This window comes from Arachis ipaensis, chromosome B05, assembly GCF_000816755.2.
Source record: "Arachis ipaensis cultivar K30076 chromosome B05, Araip1.1, whole genome shotgun sequence".
NCBI classification, from domain to species: Eukaryota; Viridiplantae; Streptophyta; class Magnoliopsida; order Fabales; family Fabaceae; genus Arachis; species Arachis ipaensis.
In genome coordinates, this window is record NC_029789.2 from 130402932 (window position 1) to 130422222 (window position 19291).

The 19291-nt window shown below is 31.9% G+C and overlaps 4 protein-coding genes across 8 annotated transcripts in view; 2 read left to right on the forward strand and 2 right to left on the reverse strand.

The window, feature by feature from the left end:
- On the forward strand, nucleotides 2526-7718 carry LOC107644143 (protein TIFY 6B). Of its 5 annotated transcripts, none has more exons than XM_016347951.2 (8): nucleotides 2526-2802; nucleotides 5106-5146; nucleotides 5252-5442; nucleotides 5789-6078; nucleotides 6360-6450; nucleotides 6632-6905; nucleotides 7024-7084; nucleotides 7275-7718. In XM_016347951.2, the coding sequence occupies exons 3-8, from the start codon at nucleotides 5266-5268 to the stop codon at nucleotides 7399-7401; spliced, it is 1020 nt and encodes a 339-aa protein (XP_016203437.1). In that variant the 5' UTR covers nucleotides 2526-2802; nucleotides 5106-5146; nucleotides 5252-5265; the 3' UTR covers nucleotides 7402-7718. The 5 variants fall into 5 exon arrangements, with proteins under 5 accessions (XP_016203437.1, XP_016203435.1, XP_016203434.1 ...); XM_016347949.2 differs by lacking the exon at nucleotides 5106-5146 and having other exon boundaries at nucleotides 5249-5442; nucleotides 7275-7445; nucleotides 7573-7700; XM_016347952.2 differs by having other exon boundaries at nucleotides 2532-2802; nucleotides 5249-5442.
- Nucleotides 7546-11817, reverse strand: LOC107644142 (ABC transporter G family member 17-like). Its single transcript, XM_016347947.2, has 4 exons — nucleotides 11180-11817; nucleotides 10539-10718; nucleotides 10199-10467; nucleotides 7546-9786 (listed from the first exon to the last, which is right to left on the reverse strand). The coding sequence occupies exons 1-4, from the start codon at nucleotides 11543-11545 to the stop codon at nucleotides 8148-8150; spliced, it is 2454 nt and encodes an 817-aa protein (XP_016203433.1). The 5' UTR covers nucleotides 11546-11817; the 3' UTR covers nucleotides 7546-8147.
- Nucleotides 14002-16441, forward strand: LOC107644146. The gene is made up of 3 exons (XM_016347955.2): nucleotides 14002-14495; nucleotides 15265-15285; nucleotides 16173-16441. The coding sequence occupies exons 1-3, from the start codon at nucleotides 14138-14140 to the stop codon at nucleotides 16286-16288; spliced, it is 495 nt and encodes a 164-aa protein (XP_016203441.1). The 5' UTR covers nucleotides 14002-14137; the 3' UTR covers nucleotides 16289-16441.
- Nucleotides 17104-19291, reverse strand: part of LOC107644145 (putative pentatricopeptide repeat-containing protein At1g12700, mitochondrial) — a 12224-nt gene continuing 10036 nt past the window's right edge. Inside the window, exon 2 of the mRNA XM_016347953.2 lies at nucleotides 17104-18946. Coding sequence (XP_016203439.1) covers nucleotides 17277-18932 — 1656 coding nt within the window. The 5' untranslated portion in view covers nucleotides 18933-18946 and the 3' untranslated portion in view covers nucleotides 17104-17276. The remainder of the gene's footprint in view (nucleotides 18947-19291) is intronic.

Genomic DNA, 19291 nt, shown 5'->3' on the forward strand with positions numbered 1-19291 from the left:
AAAATATATATCTTATTTATAAAATATAATTTTGGATCGAGGTGAATCAACCTAAAGTATGATTCAAACTTAACCTAAAATTATATCAAATAAATTTGATAAACTCAAACTCAATAAAATATACTTTAAATTTAGGTGAAATCTTAGATGCTGAACCTTTTTTGGTATGTATGTAAGACTACATTTGTTTATAGAGATATAAAATCGTGTTTGACAAAGAAAATATGGACAAAGATAATATGTCTAAAGACACTAAATTAATATATTTTATGTCTATTTTGACAAAAAAGATACAAAAACACTAACAAGAAGTACAATTTATTTTTTATTTTTTTATTATTATTATTAATTCTTCATAATTATATTTTTTATTATTGTATTTTTCGTCTCAAATTTTTTGAATGAAAAAAATGAGAATAAATTAAAATTTTATAATTTATTTTAGTTTATTTTATATTTCTATCTTTTAATGTCTTATTCTCAATATCTTATTTTTTCCTCTTCTCAAAAATAAATCCTGCGTAAAAGAACAAAATTGAGGGTAATTAAAGTAAGAAACGTTCATTCACAATTGGATCAATAAAATGATTTACAGATGTATTTTTGAAGGAAAAAATAAAAATGGGATAAATATTATCAAATTTATTCAATAAAAAAAAATATTGACATCACAAGTAACAGAAAACATTCAGCTTACCTGCATTTAGCTAATGAAACATTAATTATATTATAAATTATGATAATTGATCATTATTTTATTGAGTAATCTACGGTTTCTAATCACAAGAAAATTAAATGTTAATAATAATTCTAAAAATAAAATATATAAATTATTTTAATGCTCATCAAATACTAAATTTCTTTAAACCAGTAAAAATAGATGATTTATTGAATAATTTTGTCAAATATTTTAGAAAATTTCTTTAAACCTACCTTTATTAGCTTGAATACACATCAAAGTAACCTTAGAATCTAGCAAATACAAAACATACACATATCCAAAAAAACAAAAATAAAAAATACAATGATTATATATGTGTATTGTGTAGTATGTAACGGCGCTGCATTTAACAACTCGTACGGCTGCTTCTACCAACTATTTTTTTCTCTTTTATATGAAATGAATTAATTAAGTTTCACATTTTATTAACCAAAAACATATAATAGAAGAATCACATGTCAGTATTTAACTTCAGCACACATGTTTGGCTATTAAATAATGTTGTTAATTAATTAATTATTTATTAACAATTTTAGTGGGTAATAGCTTCACGAGACAAAGTTGTTAGATTCTATTTGTCTGTGGCAGCCTGGCTTCTCATATAATATAATATAATCATCCATAAAGCAAGCCGATTTACCAGCAATTGTTACCTCTTAATTATTATTATTATTATTTGCATAAGACTCGCTCCTATTTCTTCTATTTTTATCCTTTTCATAATTGAATAAAAGAGAAAACACAAATTGAAAGTATTAGATAGAAGAAGACCAACTCGTGCGTTATATATATTTTCCTTTATTAATTTTAAAATGTAATTCAACAAAAACACAAGGAGGGGTGGGGATATATAACAACATAAATGGAGCTTTTACCCATAATTGGAATAATAAATTAAATACATAAAATATAATTTGAATAATAAAATTATTTGACCTGATAATTTTTTTTAAAAATTAATTGATTTATTTAATATTACAATATCAGAAGATTTTTGCTTAAACTGTAATTTTCTAACAGAAAGTGTAAAAGGACAATACAATAGGTGAAAAAGAAAAAAGGCATGCAGTATGGAATAAAAAATAATAAAGGAAACGTTATTACTTATTAGAGGAGCAAATGCATGTACTATGTATGTTTTCTTAACGCCAATTTGGAATATTTTTACTTTATTGAATTAACCATAAAGCCATTATTAAACCACAGTGTGAAAGACTCTTCAACCAAAAAGCAGCATTTTTTTGGTGTCTAAAAGAAGCATAAAAAGGATAAACAATAATAAATATATTTTTTTATATTATAAAAACAAGTTGAATATTCATTTCCTAAAGTAAAAACAATTAAAATGATTGATTGAGTAATTCACTATTCACTAATTTGCTTAAATAAATATCAAAAATTTAAATTTCATCATATATAGATTTACTGGCCAACAACAAACAAAAATGCCAATGAGTTATAGTTTAAATGACATAGTTTTTTCATACTCAATTAAGAGGTTGCGAGTTCGAATCTCCTATCTTTGGTAAAAAAAAAAAAAAAGAAAAAACCAAACAAAAATTCTTAACGGAATCCACTCCCGGGTGCGGACTCGAGGGACACCCTTAGATGACAAAAAATTAAATAAATAAGGTAACCCGTCACCACCAACAAAGAACCGAGTGCACGTGGGCACTTACCGGCAAAGACCGGTTTCCAGACCGGTCAACAACATCATATTGGATCGAATCTCCTTCAATCTAACGGTTCAAATTTAACGCTGCAAACCGGGTTCATTTCAGTTCTTCTATATATGTGCGTGTCTGTTATATGTTCTCTCTTCCGTTTCTTCTTCTTACTCCGTTTCTATCTCAGCTGAATAGAAGCAAGTTTTCACTGCAAGAACAAAGGAAAAAAGAAAAAAAAACTGTTTTTTAATTATTATTGTTAACTTCTTTTCTCTGCACTTGTTAAAGCTTTGATCTTTGTGTAAATTGGAAGAGAAACACACTTTTGGGTATCTGAGTTTTGCGATATGGAGAGAGATTTTTTTGGTTTGAGCTCCAAAAGTGATGCAGGGACTACTATCAAAGACGATGCAGGTAGTTTTTTTTTCCTTTTAAATTTTGATTTGGTATTATTATTATTCGTAACTTATAGAAGAATTTGCATTTCTCAGGTCCGTGTTTTTCCTTTTGCAATTGTTATTTGTTGTTGTGAAACTTAAAAAGTTTTTGCATTTGCTTTGAGGCCGAATCTGATTTATTTTCTGTTTTTGGGATATTATTTTGCTTTTCAGAATTCTCTATTCATTGTTTTAGTCCTTCATGTTGCGGGAAAGAATATAATGAAATTTGTGATTTCTTAATTTGTTCTCAATTTATCTGTTGTTATATGGTGATTTCTTAATTTCTTTCATTCGCTTGAATTCGTGGGTTTCATTCGTTTGTTTTATTATTATGGATGAGGTTTTGTTTTTTTCTTAATTTCTCAGAAGCTAAAATAGGGAAGAACATGTAAAAAAAAAACCTAATAAATAAATAATAACTGAGATGGGAAAAAACAACAAGGTTTGAGTCTTTGGTTGATATTTTTGTTGTTCCTCTGCTGGATAAAAACAAGAGTTTCTAACTGCCCTTTTTCATAAAGGTAAATGGATTATGGGTCTATAAATGAAGTGAATGCATTTACTGACTTATCTTACAACTTCTTATATTAAATAAATTGCATTAATGAAGTGATGTATCTATCATGTAGCTGTGCAAGGAAAAATGGTCACTAGAGTACATTTATGGGTCCATATAGTATTTAATGTGAACTAATAATCTTCTTGTGTCAGTGTGTTCTGAAGGGTCAAGTAAATAGTGATCACTTTTTTTTATAGGGTTAGGAGAGGTGAGAAATTCTTACATGTTGAGTACATCTATGTCCTTTTTGATAATTATTTTAAGACAGAAATTCAAAGACAACAAGATATATATAAAGTTATTTGGAGATGAAATTAGATACAAAAATAGACAAGATATCTCCACAAAAATTCCCTGAACATAATTTAAATACATGTTTCAACAGTATTTAGAACTACTATTTTTTTTTTTCTTTTTGATGTTAAAAAAATAGTGGATATTTGTGTAACACTAAGTAATTATTCTGCAGAGTTTATATAAGTAAGAGAAAGGTAGTTATCTTGTTGGTGAATAATAATGCATTCTTCTCTTATTGGATGGTAGTTGAAAACGTGGTCTAGGTTGTTTGGTGCTATTTGTTTGGTTGTTTTTTAACTATATTGTAAAATGTGCTACTTCTTTTTCTTGCTTCCATTTCAGCTTTTAGATTCAAGTGCAATATTTAAATGATTTTGACAAGAGATATGTTTCTATTAATTATTTTGGATACTGATGTGTGAATAGTTTTAAAAGAAATATATTAATTAGACTAGGTTTTTGTCATCTTTTTTTGTTTAATATATAAAACTACTAATTTAATTTAGCATTACTCTCGCTAATATTATTTTATATCTAAGGTTAACATGGGCACACTTGATGCTATTGCTACGTGTCAAATGGCCTTGAGACTTTGATGTTTGTGATTGGCTTGGTGCAATAATGTTTGCATAAATTAATACTTTAGAGAAGGGAACATTTTAATAAAAATAGCATAGCGACAGCATAAAATATTCCAAGTCAATAAAGCATGATAGCATTTAGTAGAGTATTATATTCTTGTTTCTTTAATATTGGACTAGAGATATAATATAAGAAAAAGAAGGGTCACTGGTTTTTTATTGTGTGGTGCTAACTGCTAAGATTCAGGGACTAGTTAATGTTTTCATACTTTGGTTTCTTAAACTTTCAGCTATTTTTAACTGTTTCTTGCCATATGCTACCGACATTACATATGATAGCATGTGATTTAATTATAATATGTGAAGACTACAAGGACTTTTAGCTTCTTATAATGAAAAGTGCTGCCAAAGTTTCTAATGAATAAGTTTATTTGAGTAAAGAGTAATTCTTGGTGTTTCATCTTAGTTTCTGAAGTTGTTCTGACTTCAGATTAGTATTCACTGAAAAAATCTTTCTCCACTATTTCCATATTTTGAGGAATTTAATTGCCATGTATTGTCAGTGTAAAAGAGTTTTACATAGACAACTAGTCGTGTATTGTCACATTCGCAAAAGTAATTAATTTTCAAACCTACTACTTCAAAAGCCATTTAAATACATGAATCTGATTAAATGATCGTTTAGAATTTGACACTGTCAATGTATTCAAATTAGATTCTATTTTGAGTAGATGGAAAATACGGAAAAGTGTTGTCTAGAGACATAGGCATTTTGCCTGTCTTCTTCTCCAAACAAATTTATATTTGCCTGAATATCTTTGAATTTCTGTCCTGACACAGGGTTGAAATATAGGTTGTAGAACATCTTCTCTATCACTGAGGTATCCATGCAATGCATTATAATCATATTTATTCACAGATGCATTTTTGTTTTACTTGTTTCCATTACTCAACCATTTTTTTTCCCCTTAATTTTGCTGCAGCAGTGAGGGGTTCAGGAATGCAGTGGACATTCTCAAACAAAGTCTCAGCCATTCCTCAGTACTTGTCCTTCAAGACGACACTGGAAGATCAGAGAAAGACAATTATGGATCCCCTAGCTTCATCTGGATATATGACCATATCAACTAAGGATGCTTATGACACTGACCAGAAACCATTGTTTAGTGTGGTCCAGGTTTGTTTCATCCTCTAATCGAAAACTAGCCTTTATTTCTGATAAAAAAGAATAGTTTCACTTTGAGGTAGAACATTTGCGTGTTTTATTATTTACCAAAATTTAGCTAAACCTCGGGAGAGGACAATGGATATTATATTTCTAGGACTAGAGGGGAGTTAGGTTGAACTTCGCCAAAAATCGAGGAAATGCGTGTAATTCGTCTTTAACTTGTGCATGCTAATAATCCTTTATATGACTAAAGAAAGAAATGAGAACTGTGTGAGAATCTTTTGATGCTGTGTGATTCTTTTTTCGCAACTAAAATCTTACCTTCTTGCCTTGATATATATATATATTTTTTTAGAGGAATTTATCCATAGGAAAGCAAGCCGGAAACAACATTGGAATGACAGTGTATCCACCGCCATGTTCTGGTTCACATTTAGCTAGCCAACAACAGGAATCAAGAATATTTTCACTTTCCAACCAAACAAATAAAGTAAGTCCTGTTCTTCAATCTAACCTTGCTACTACTACCGGACATAGCATGGTTGCTTCAGTTATAAAACCACAAGCACTCGGTTCCAAATCAACCAGCACACCTGTATCTGCTCTTCCATCTGCGAGTTCCATTGTTGGAACTACCGAGTTAAGGTATTATATAATTTTATTACATCTGAGGAGTTATTGTTTCTTTAATTAGTTTAATTTCTATTTATTGTCAGCGTTCAAGAATTTTACATTTACATCCAGTCAAGTGTTTCCATGTAGACAACAGAAGTAGTTTCTTTTTGAGATATTGGATATTTGGATGTCATAGTTAACTGTTTTTTTCGTACCTGGCAAAACATGATTGGATATTGAAAGGGTAGTTTGATATTGTTGATCAATATGGAGTGGCACATCTAACATTTCGGAGTTTGTGTTTTCTTCAGGAATTGTTCCAAGTCTTCTGGGACACCTACTCAGCTGACCATTTTCTATGCCGGTTCAGTATGTGTTTATGATGACATATCTCCTGAGAAGGTATGTTAAAATTCCAAGGCTAGCTTTCCATTTTAATTATAGAAATGCTACCGAATTTTCAATGTTTTTCTATTTACCGGATTGTGTGACTAAAATAGCACAAACGAAAATGAAAATCCTATTTCCTGTTTTCACTTTCGCTGTTTCCTTCACTAGTTTTCTGATTGTTATCTTCTGTCAGGCCCAGGCTATCATGTTACTTGCTGGAAATGGCTCTGCTCTAAATCAGAACAACACAGTTTCTACAACTAAATTGCAGCCAGCAATGTCTGTTCCCTCCAAAGATAATGGTTTCATTGTAGGCATGCCAATTCCTCTTCCATTGACTTCTCTCACCGTTTCTCGTCCTGGAGGAGCGTCGGTGGCAGTTGGATCTTCGACTACCTCTACCAACAATTTGGAATCTCCTAATGTTGTTTCAATAAGATCTGCATCTCAAAAAATGGTTAACACAGGTACATATTTCACCTATTTCACTACCTTTTCTTTTTTCATGTATACCTTCTGCAAGGTAATGTAACACACTATGATTAATAATAAGGTGGTGTTTCTTTTTTCCTTCAATATTTATAGTAGGGTTGCCTCAGGCACGCAAAGCATCGTTGGCTCGGTTCTTGGAGAAGCGAAAGGAAAGGTAAATTATCTTATTATCTTACATTATGATCCAAGATATTGTGAATCTGTTTGGTGTCTGTTTTCATTCCATTACAAAATTATGAAAACAGACAACATTGAAAATGAAAACAAAAACTAGACAATCCCTAATAAATTTCTCTTGGAAATGGATTTTCTAAGGATAAAGCTTGCTTTTGTACTTTATGCAGGGTTATGAGCACATCTCCCTACACTTTAAGCAAGAAATCTTCCCCTGAAAGCAGCAATCCTGGATCAGATACTATTAGTCTTTCCATGAACTCCTCCGGTTCCTGTTCGCTACCAGCCATTAACTAATCCCTTACCAAGAGGATGTGCCGAAAAATATACCTTTTGTAATTGTAAGATCCAATTATTTTAATCTCTAGATTAATTTTCTTAAGAATTTTTGTCCAATTCCCCCACCCTTCATTATTTTTGCTTTGTTCCAGAGCTTTTCTATAATTATTATTGTTTTTTTTTTTATAGCATTTTACTTCACTCTGAAGATCTCACAATTCGCCGCAGAAACTTGCAGCATGCTGTATAATTAGTGTTTGTAGATGTATAACAGTGAATCATATTCAGATTTATCTTGGATTTTAGTGTTCAAGTCATATACATTGGCTTCGGCATATTTGGATGTTTGTTTTAAATTTTGCACTGAGTTCATCAAAAACTAAATCAATCTTGATATTGCACCAATTGTTGATCTTCATACATGTTTGGTTGATTAAGAGTGAGGCACATTTACATGACAGGAATATATGCCTTACTTTCTTTTGAAATGAATCTACAAACATGGCTTATGGAATAGCATTTGTTCCACAAATTAATGGAAGAAAAGCAGAATAAAAGGGTAGATTTTCTGTTTAGATTCTCTCAACACTACTAAGAACAGTAAAGCTGAAAAACTCAGTAGCTACTTTTCACATATATCATCATGATAATATATATTTGTTATTATTGTTTCACATTTTCAACAAACTATAGGAAAATGGTACATAGAAGTCTAAAACTTCATCAAGAACCAAAAATGTAGACATAGTATATATATGATTGGTTCATTTTCTCTCATTCTTGGAGTAAAATCTCAGTACCAAGTAGAAGAAGAACCTGTAAAGAACACCCCAAGCTAGCAGGATCAAGATATCATACCATACATTATCCAACTGAATATCCATTGTCTCCAACACATCCTTCCCAATCAAAATGCAGTTACTGCTGAAATTGTGTTGTTGGCTAAACTTCAAATCTCCCATTGGACCCGGAGACAGATCGGCTAGGTTCCCTGTGTAGCAGTTGTTGTTGTCGAATTCGTTCGTCAACAATGCTTCAAAAGGGTATTTGATAGCAGAAATGTAATGCAACCACCTCCAATACACTGGTATCTGAGTTCGCTTGAGGAAGAAGCCACATGTTAAGAAGAACAGCGCGGTTGTTGCTATAACAACCGCGTATCCTGTGATGTAACTTGGAACAAGAGCACTCACAAGCATCACATATGCATTGGTGGTTATAAGAGAAGCAAAAAGGATTAGCCAAAAGTACAAGAGTTTGCTTTTAAGATGGAGCAAAAGCTTTGTTATGGCTGCGAAAGTTAGTCCCTGGACGGCGAAGAAAGGGAGGTAAACAAGAAGGGAAGAAATGACATAGGATGATGCGCGATAAGCGTTGTGAGAAGTCTCCCTAATGAAGATAAACCTCTCCAGGATGAAGGAAGGGACGGCGTCATTCGAAGAGAAGAAGACTAAGCATACTGCAAAGATGTAGAAGTTGAGGAGCCTATTGATGTCTAAGCAAGTTGTGTGGCTTAGATTCTTGAAGATAGAGGATAGGACAAGTGCCATGACAGTTAGGACAATCTCTCTGGACAGGAATAGCTCTGGAGTTCGAATAACATTCAGCATTGTCCTCCATGAGAGCACGACTACCTCGCGAAGCCATGGATTTGCATACTTTGATCCATGGCTTGGCTCATCAAGCACTTCTTCTTCAATATCAAATTCTTGATATGAAGTTGCATAGATGTTCATGGATTGGCTAACTAGTGAAGGTGTTTTCGCACGAGCATAATAAGGATCTTGATGTTGGCTTGTCATAACACTTCTAGAAGCTGACATAGGTGTCACCCCTGGTGTCCTAGCCGGCGTCCAAGAGGGCGCGCGGCGAGGTGTCCCTACCACACCGTGGTAGAGCCAAACAGAGAAATCCTTGGCAGAGAAGTCTTTGTAAAACTGCGAAGCCAGCCGGGGATGGACACCACTGGCCATAGTCCTTGGAGTTTGAGCAGTAGTAGCACTTCTTCTCTCAAGAGAATTGTCAAAATTCTCCTCATCATCTTCGCCTTCGTCTTCATAATTATAGCCATAGCTGAAGTTTGAGGAATCAGGAACCGATGTTCCGGCCGTGAATCCTTGAGATTTTAGGCTAATCATGTGTTTTGAAGCACCAGCAGGGTTGTTCTTCCTTGTGTAAGCTGTTCTTGGTGTTCTTGGGACAGGTGTTTTGGCGGCTTGATCTGGTTTGAGGCCGTCCCGTTGGTAAAGAACAAGAGGGTCAAGTCCAATGGTGGATTGCTCATATTCTTTGATGACATCTAATAGGTACTCCATGCTGTTCTCTCCATCTGGTACTGTTCTTCCAAATCCAGAAAGGAATACACCCAGTAAATCTGGCTTTCCCATGTATACAAGCCTTCCCCTGTATTGTTAGCTTCTTCCGTTAAATGTTGATTCCCAAAACAGTCAACTTTATCTTTCTTTCTCTATAGGGCTAGAGATATCCACTCTTACGTCTAAATATGTTACAGATAAGTATATTTTTTGTCTCACTCTTAAATTTTGATTTTGTTTTAATTTTGTTCTAAAAGTTTTTGATTTACATCAAATATATCCTGATAACTAAACTTTCAAGAAGCTTAGGACCAATCCAGCAATAATGTATGAGAACTAGAGCCAATGACAGAACTTTGTGTCTGACTTGCTTGTGTTGAAGGTTATCTTGTGAAGTTGTTTCTGAATTCGTTCTAAGTTTCTTGAAAATTTTTGAGACAAAATTAAAACAAAATAAAACTTACAGATATTTTTGAATGTATGTATAACAGGTATATTACCTCGCTAAGACTGTGATCTTGTCAAGGAGCATTTGAATTCTAAATGAAGGTTGATGTATGGTCATGAGGACAATGCTACCTCCTCTTGCTATGTCCTTAACCTTTTCAACAACACTGTAGGCACTTGTTGAATCAAGTCCTGAGGTTGGTTCATCAAGGAACAAAAGGGATGGCTTATGAATTATGTCTATGCCAATGGACACCCTTCTTCTCTCCCCTCCTGATACTCCTCTTCTTCCCTCATCACCAATATATGTATGTGTTGCACTCTAGAGACAGAAACTCTCATCAGTAAATCCTAATAATCTAAAGGCTATGTACAAATAACAGGCATATATACCTGCAAGCCAAGTTGATCAAGAAGCTCATAAACCCTCTTCCTCTTTTCCTCCCTTGAAACTGATGGAGGAAGCCTAACCTCAGCTGCAAACATGAATGTCTCAAAAACTGTCAACATAGGGAACAACTGATCATCTTGCATCACATATGATGAGACCATCTTCATGTAACTTGTAGTCACCTGCATAAATCACATCACATCATATCATATCATAAACATACTCACCAACTAAATAAAAAAAAAATTGTTTTTCCCATGAATATTTTTAGAATAATAACTTAAATTAGTCGCCGATTTTTGTCAGACATTTGAATCTCCCGTTTTAAATTGTTTTTCTGCGTGAAGAGACTGATATGAGAATTTTAAATTTTTTTCAGAGATTTTCATATCCCTATTAAATAACAATATAAACTGATTTGTTTAAACATTTTAGCAAATATAACATAAGTTATTTTCTAGCAAAATAAAAGGTTAGGTACTAATGTGGTAATTGAATTTGTTGAGGACTATGGTCTTCGACAAAAATGTTCTTAGAGACTAATTTGAATTATTACTCGTCTTTTTATCAGCAACATAATTTTCCCTAGATAGTTTTAGTACTTAACTTTGAAGAAAAAAGTATATTAGTTGAATATTCTTACTGGTTTTCCATCAATTCTAACTGATCCTTCAAGACTCCCTTGAGCAATTCTCCCTGCCAAGGCATCAAGAAAGGTGGATTTTCCAGCACCACTCGGCCCCATGATCGCCATGATTTCGCCTTTGTTGGCCTGGCCGGAGATGTCATGAAGAAGATATGCTTCCTTCTTCATCCAAACCCCATCCTTCTTCTGCTTCTTTATGACACTATAAGAAAGGTTACTAAATTCTAGCCCTGTTCCAGGAACAGAGTTCTGTGGTCTAAGTTGATTATTCAATTTTTTTGCAACTCCTCCTGCTTGATCCATGTCTAATAAACTCTCTAGGTTCTTGTTTGAGCCTAGTTTCTTATTTGGCCTTGATGCCATTCTTGCTGTTGAATTATTCAGCAAAGCTCTATGGTTTCTTTTACGTTGACGAGTTTTTTCTAAATGGTTAAAGTGGAGCTATGTGCAAAGGTATTATAGCAGAGGGGGGCATGAAGAGTGGACAAAAAATGTGATGGCTAAAGTTAATGCAAATTGATCATAGAATAATATGGAGTTGGAAACATGGATATATTTTCACATTTTAAGCTGGATATGCTTTGCTAATTACAAATGTTAAATGATTCTCCAAATACTACGGCCATAATAATCTATCTCGGAATATGACATGTCAAAAATACAAAGCGTATATTAAAGATCAGTTATCAAATTAATCATTATGAATGTGTAAATACATGTGTTGTTTAATTCACTTTTAATATACGTTTTATATTCTAGCATATATTTTATTTGTGGCTGATTTAATATACACTTAGCATACTTGAAATTATAATGATCATTACTATTAAGTCTTGTTTAATAATTATTTCAAAAAAATAAGAAATATTAAATTATTCAAAAATATTATTTACACACTAAAATCAAAAAATTTATCCAATAATTTTCCAAATTATACAACTGATTATTGTGAAACGGGACAAAGCTAAGACAACTGTTTTTTGGTCTTAGGACACTCATCAAACAAAATTTTAAGGTTTGGTGGTATATATATAGACACCTCTTGATTGTCATATCTACAACAATGTATGGTTGATTTGGTTAGCCTCATATCTTATAAAATCGGTATGTATAAATATATGTATTATTTAAGTTATTTTTAATGAGAAATGTTATTTGTATATCAAAATTAGCCACTAAAATCAGCCAACTAATATATTTGTGTATAAATACATGTGTGGTTTAATTTATTTTCAATGTATATTTATATTTCAGCATATATTTTATACTGGTGGTTGACTTTGGTGACTAATTTTGATGTACACATAGTATAACTCATTTTTAATATGCATTTTTTACCGATAATAGATTTGATGATTGATTTTTTGTGTACAAGTTAATATAGTTAATATTAGAATAATGTGTGTATATAGGGTGTGTGTGGTTGGAGGAATTATAAATAATTCCTAAGAATTTTAAGATGAGAATATCATATTTCCATGTTTGGTTCGAAGTTTGAAAAACTATTCCTAAATAAATTTCAGGGAATCAAAATACCATTATTTCAATTCTCACTTTTTCATTGAGTATCTTTAATTTCCATGGGAATGAAATCTTTACAACAATGTGTAATACTTGAACCACACACATTCATAAGGTAAAGTTTAGGAGAGTTTAATTAAGTGTAAATTACACTATAAAATATATATATTGTTGAACAATTGAAAACGATGTAGAAATAGTTGGGTGTGAATAGCTAGCGAAAGTGTGGCAGTATATTCTTTACTATATATGCATGAAGATAGAGAGAGAGCATAAGATCTTCAGACGGCACATTAAGTAGGAGGAGTCTCTTTATTGATGTTGTCGTTAATTCGACATAGGTGGTGCCGAAGAGTGTTATTATTCTTTTGTTCCATCAAGCAATAATAATAGAGACAACGAACTTTGATTTAATTAACTTTCACTAGAAAATGACGAAGGCAATTAGAGCTAGCATGCATGCCATTGGCATGTATATGCCATGGTATGTAGCATGTTTTAGTTAAGAGCCTCATAATGGAATTATTTGCTAGCTAGCTTTGTTCCATGAGACACGAGAAGGCAACAACTTCAAATTTCAATTTTGTCAAATCTTGACTTAGCTTGTGCTTGATTCTCTTCAATGGTCTCTATGGATCACGTTATTTTTGCAACTTTATAAATATTATTTAGATTTAATTATTCTATTATTTCTTATATTTTTATTAAATTTATACTTAGATTTCTATAATTTTTTTAAATAGAATTCTTATAATACTTTTAGTTTTAAAATTAGATCCTTACCAATTTAAAAATTATTAGAATAATTAACGAATTTTTTTCGCAAATTGAAGGTAATCCATAGATAAGAACCTAATTAGATTTTTGACAATATTTTTTTTTTGAGAGAAATATTTCATTAAGGATCTTAATTGATGCTTTGATGAAAATCACGGATTAGATGAGAGCATTTAGAGATTAGTAACTCTAATATTTTAATTAAAAAAAATATTAGGTGACCAACAATTTTAGTGAAAAAATGAGAAGAAAATCACTATAATATTTATCTTTTATATTTTACTATGTTCATAAGAGAAAGTGTTCAAATATAAATAAACAAATTCAAAAACAAGGGTAGATGAAGCGTCAAACAATACAAAATTCACGTGGGAGGACAAAAAGTTTAATTAATGGCTAATAATAAAAGCATCCAACTATTAAGCACATCTATATATAGAAAAAAAAAAGATGAGTGGCTGAATTTAGTCTTCAAAAACAGACTTAAAAATAGAAAGTTCATCTAATTATAAACCAAGTTCCGCCACAATGATGCACTAGGAGAATTGAGAGGAAAACCAAAAACCATTCATTTCCTTTGTTTTGTGTGTGTTCTTCTTCTTGCTCTTTAATTTTTTAAAGAAAAAGAAGAAGAACATAATCATAATAAATAATAATATGGCTTCCAAGGTTATGTTCTCATTCTTCCTCATATTCTCTTCAATAGTTCATCAAGGAATCTCTCAAAGCCTTGAAGAACTTCTTGGAGGACTTGGAAAAAATATGGGAGTAGTGAAAGAAGCACAATGCATGCAAAAGCTAGTGGCTTGTAATAAATACCTGAAGGACCAAAGTAATGTTCCTGAAGAATGTTGTGGACCTTTGAGGGAAATTGCAACATCAAATGACCAAGAATGTTTGTGCGCTTTCTTCAACAACCAACAGATGCTTGATTCCATGCAAATCTCTAGGGATGATGCCATGAAGCTTCCTAATGCTTGTTCTGTCCCTGTTGAGATTTCTACATGCAACAATGGTAATTATTATTATTATTATAGATTTTTTTTTTATGTGTAGACGTGCGTGCAATTTTTAAATGGTTACATTTTATGTGGTTACAAATTAGCTAAATGTTCTAGTAATTTAAAATGACCAAAATTTTTAAATTTAGTTAGATTAAAAAGGTGTACTTGTGTATATTTATAAGTATTTTACATAATTTTTTTAGTAGAGTTTGAAGTTTGATTATAAATATAAATTTGTGATTATTTTATTTTTTTATATAATACAGGTGGTTCTTCATTTTTAAATTAATATAAAATGATTGTTTTCCAATATCACAAGTTGCACAACTTAATGCAATATTTATCTTGTTGTTTCACATTAAAATAGGAATATTGATTGTTGTTATAATTTTTTTTCCTTTTATTTTCATAGTAACATTTCCATTATTATATCTTTTTTTTCTTGGTTTAGAAATTTAACAACAGAGAAATTACATTTTCCATTGAAAGATCCATAATCAAATTAAGAAAACAAAACCATTATAGCTATAAATCTACTAATAAACAAATTAAAACAAATAGATGAACATTTTATAGTTCGTGAAATTGTTCCCTATTATATTATTCTCGCTTTAACCCAATCAATATATACGTTTCATAATGTTCACCGAATTGTGTACTTGTGTTGAGCATTCGCAAAATCTTAACATAATGTCTATAATTTGTATTCTTCAAATTTTGTTCACTTAATGGATGGCTTGGTTTTAACCTTCAATTTGCGTTGTTTTGTTTTCATTGCAGTACAAAGCCCACCAGTATCAGGTAAATCATCAACCAATACTATTGTGTTTGAAGCATTGAAATTTTCATGTCTAAAAAAAAAAAAGCATTGAATTTTGAAATATTTGTGAACAAGTTAAATAAAATTTAAGCAGTTTTAAAGTAATTTATATATGACAAATATATTTATTTGAAGTTAATTTTTAAAATTATTTCTAAAAAAAATAGAAAAAATATCATCCTTTTGGATTTGAAAACAACTAAATCCTCTCAAAGTAGATGAGGAAAAATTACCACCATCCTTTCATGGATAATTTATACAAGGCAAAATTTTAGACTTTAAGGTTTCAGTTAAATTTTAATTTAGTTCCTAACGCTTAAAACTTTTTTTTTTCCACAAACATTTTCTTTCATTCTATTTTAAACTTTTGGTTGAAACTAATTTTTTTTTCAAAAATATTATTTTTCCATTATTATTGCCTTCTTATTTCTTTTATTCTTCTATTATTTTCATTTTCAAAATATTAGAACCACCACCACTATAATCACTCTAATTACGATATGATATTTGTCGCTACCTAAAAAAATCATAATAGAAAAAGTGTATTTAAAAAAAAAATTGGCTAAAAAACTAAAATAGGACGAAATAAATATGTTTAGAAATAAAACATGTCGATTCAAATATTAAAAACAGAACTAAGACTTAACCTAGACATTAGAACTATAAGAGTAGTACTTTACTGATACAAATACAAAGCGATAAATATATCTATATTTTTTAATAATGCATAGTAGTGAATAAATTTATCCAATAATAAATTAATTTATTATTAATTTCAAATCAATTAGTTTATTAATTTTACATTTATCTGAGACTCATTGATATACATGTGTAATAACAAAATTCAAACTACATTTGCTGGTTTCAGATATAAATCTAGACCCTAAAATGTTTGGTCCACCTGCTGAATCATCAAGTGCGACAGGACTCATCCGTTTTGGTGTTCCAAGCTTTTTTGCTTTGTTGGCTGCTGCTCTATTTTAGATTAATAGTCCAACAAAATTCATGTATATGAATCTTTGTTTATTTGATGCTGAAAATTTTTTTATTATTGTTTTTGGGATGGGGGCTTGCTTGATGAGATTATATTGAGATTTCATGTCATCAATTGCAACCAAAACGCATGTACTTACAGCTATCATAGAGCAATTCAATGATTCTTTAATTCTTTAATCATTTTGCCATATTACAGTATCTTCATCAATGTATTAACATTTTTTTGAGACAACGAAAGCAGAATAGATTCTGCAGAATTGGAAGAAGATAGTATTCTTGAATATAAATTCTATAACAATCTGAATAGAATATTGAGCATTCGCAAAATCTTGAGATAACTGAACCATATTAACCTTGACTCGATGTTGCTTAGGTTGATGAAAAAAGGGGACATGCATTTTAGAAGGTGGGTTTATTTTTAAGATGGAAGTGAAAACTATATAGCCTAAGAATAAATCCTTATTACCTATTTAAATTTCCTTTTACAACAATCCCCAGAGGGTTCAATCAAATAAAGAATAGCTCACGGTTGCTTATGATAAAAAGTCAGGAATTAGTTTGATATATATATATATATATGGTACCTACAAAGGTGCGGAAAAATAAGTTGCACAACAGAATAGCAGAGAACAAACAACAAAACAAAATTTTCAATCTTTTTAGTTTTGCTTAGTTTGTAGCATGATAAATACATGATCTCATAGAATAACAGTAAAGAACACTCTATTGCTATAAAGAGATCTTAAACACTAAATCTATAAACTATAACTAGGAATATCATCTAAAGAATCAATAAAGTAGTGGAATTAAAAAGGATGATAGCAATTGCAAAAATCGAAAGTGCAAAATTAATTAATGTTATGGCATTGCCAAAGTCCTCTGACCCAACAGACACAGAATTTACAAAACTATGATACATATTCAGCAACAACGAGATGTAATTTCAATTTGAGTTGAGGTATCTTACCTTCTTTTATCAATTCAATAAGCCTCTAGCAACCATTTCCCGAAGAAGTTTCTCCACCATGCCATTCTCATCTTTTTCAAACAAAGCATGGATAACAGTTTCAAAAGTCACAGCATTTGGTAAGCAACCATTTCCTTCCATTTTTGACAAGAGTGCCAATGCTTCTTCAAACAAGCCCTCTTTGCAGAGCCCATTGATCATAATATTGTATGTCCTCACATTTGGACGAAAGCCTTTAACAGAAAGATCTTGAAAAATCTCTTTTGCATCTATAAGTCTTCCACCTTTGCATAGGCCATCTATAAGTATATTGTAAGTGAATATATCTGTATCAATGGCACACTCTTTCATTTGATTGAATAACATAAATGCCTCGTTAAGTTGTTGGTTTTTGAACATCCCATTCAACAACGAATTATAAGTGACTACATCAGCAGGTTGACCTCTATGATGCATCTCGACAAGAAGCTCCAAAGCACGGGAGATTCTTTTCGATTTGCTCAAGCCATCAAAAAGAGTGTTGTAAGTTACCGTGTCTGGAACCAAGTTCTTGCGACGCATTTCTTCAAAGAGATTCAAGGCTTCATCGACCATTCTACTTTTGCAGAAGCCATTAATCATGATACTGTAACTTTGAACATCGAGTGAAACTCTACTTTGGGCCATTGTGTTGAATACATATTTTGCCTTATTTACTTGATTAACCAAACAATATCCATCCATTAAGCTGGTATAAGTAACTACATCTGGTTTCACACCATGTTTTGCCATTACAGCCAATACACTCTTAGCATCTTTGATCTTTCCTTCCTTGCATAGCCCATCAATCAAAGTATTATAGGTATAAACATTAGGAGTAATGTTTCTATGCACCATATCACTTAACAAATCAATGGCTTCCTTATATTGACCCTCAAGACACAATCCAAAAATGAGAGAACTGTATGTGATAATGTCGGGAGAAATTCCCTTAGCAAGCATTTCAGAGAATAACTGAAAAGCCTGACTTACAAGTGTATCCTTGCAGAGGCTATCAATAATTGCGCTGTACATGAAGACATCAGGAGCAATGCCATACCGTGGGATCTTTCTCAACACTTGAATGGCAGCTGATGTGTGTCCGGTCTTACAGAGGCCATTGATCAAGGTCCCATAAGTGACTTGATTAAAGTGAAATCCATGAGCCAGCAGTCTGTCATGAAAGCGCACTGCTTTTTCAACACTACCACAGAGACAGAGACCTTTCAGGATTGTTGTGAATGTTACCGTATCAGGTTGATAATCCATTCTGAAAATCTTGGCCAATACAGAGAAAGCAAGCGTCATACGACCCATGCCGAAACAACAATTGATTGCGATGCTCAAAGTAAATAAGTCGGGAGCGATTCCTCTGGCTTGCAATTGCCGAAAAAGGGAAATGGAAGTGGGGAAATGGTTGGTCTTGGCAAGAGACCCCAAAATCTTGTTAAATTGGGTTATTGATGGAGGGCGACGCATAGAGAGCATGCGAGTGAAGGAATCAACAGCTTCATCAACGTGGCGAAGGGATGGGGGCTCAGAATGAGAGTGAAGGGATGAAGAGGAAGGGAAGGAAACAAAATTAGGGATTTGGAGAAGAGAATACCTAAAAATGAAAGTGATCCTTGAGGTTGAGGATGTCAACATTTTAGTGATTCGCACTTTCGCTGTTGTCTAAGACTCTCAAGTTTGAGGGACAGAGAGAGTTTGGTAACTCTGCGGAAATAGTCCTCTCAATTTTGTCAGCTTTGGTTCTGTTTCCGACCCCCCCATACTAATGAAAGGTCTCCAGTCTCCAGACTCCAGCCTGTTTTACTTGGGTTCAATTGGTTTCTTTTTTATCAATTTTATGAATTGGACCAAGATACCAAATAAATCACAAGGCTTGGGGGCGTAATGGTTTCATTATGCTCGAGAAAAAAAGGTGATCTATCAAACAACGACGCAATAACAATAAAATTTAATTATTTTATTAGTTCTTATCATTTAATTAAATTTTTGGAATC

What these genes read in the sequence shown, in the direction of transcription:
- LOC107644146 (XM_016347955.2), top strand. Translation starts at nt 14,138, where the DNA reads ATGGCTTCCAAGGTTATGTTCTCATTCTTCCTCATATTCTCTTCAATA. An exon ending in GATTTCTACATGCAACAATG is followed by an intron (nt 14,496 to 15,264) that starts GTAATTATTATT and finishes TTTTCATTGCAG; the next exon opens with TACAAAGCCCACCAGTATCA. An exon ending in ACAAAGCCCACCAGTATCAG is followed by an intron (nt 15,286 to 16,172) that starts GTAAATCATCAA and finishes TGCTGGTTTCAG; the next exon opens with ATATAAATCTAGACCCTAAA.
- LOC107644142 (XM_016347947.2), bottom strand. Translation starts at nt 11,545, where the DNA reads ATGGCATCAAGGCCAAATAAGAAACTAGGCTCAAACAAGAACCTAGAG. An exon ending in TTGATCAACTTGGCTTGCAG is followed by an intron (nt 10,468 to 10,538) that starts GTATATATGCCT and finishes TTCTGTCTCTAG; the next exon opens with AGTGCAACACATACATATAT. An exon ending in AAGATCACAGTCTTAGCGAG is followed by an intron (nt 9,787 to 10,198) that starts GTAATATACCTG and finishes CTAACAATACAG; the next exon opens with GGGAAGGCTTGTATACATGG.
- LOC107644143 (XM_016347948.2), top strand. Translation starts at nt 2,736, where the DNA reads ATGGAGAGAGATTTTTTTGGTTTGAGCTCCAAAAGTGATGCAGGGACT. An exon ending in TACTATCAAAGACGATGCAG is followed by an intron (nt 2,803 to 5,248) that starts GTAGTTTTTTTT and finishes ATTTTGCTGCAG; the next exon opens with CAGTGAGGGGTTCAGGAATG. An exon ending in GTTGGAACTACCGAGTTAAG is followed by an intron (nt 6,079 to 6,359) that starts GTATTATATAAT and finishes TGTTTTCTTCAG; the next exon opens with GAATTGTTCCAAGTCTTCTG.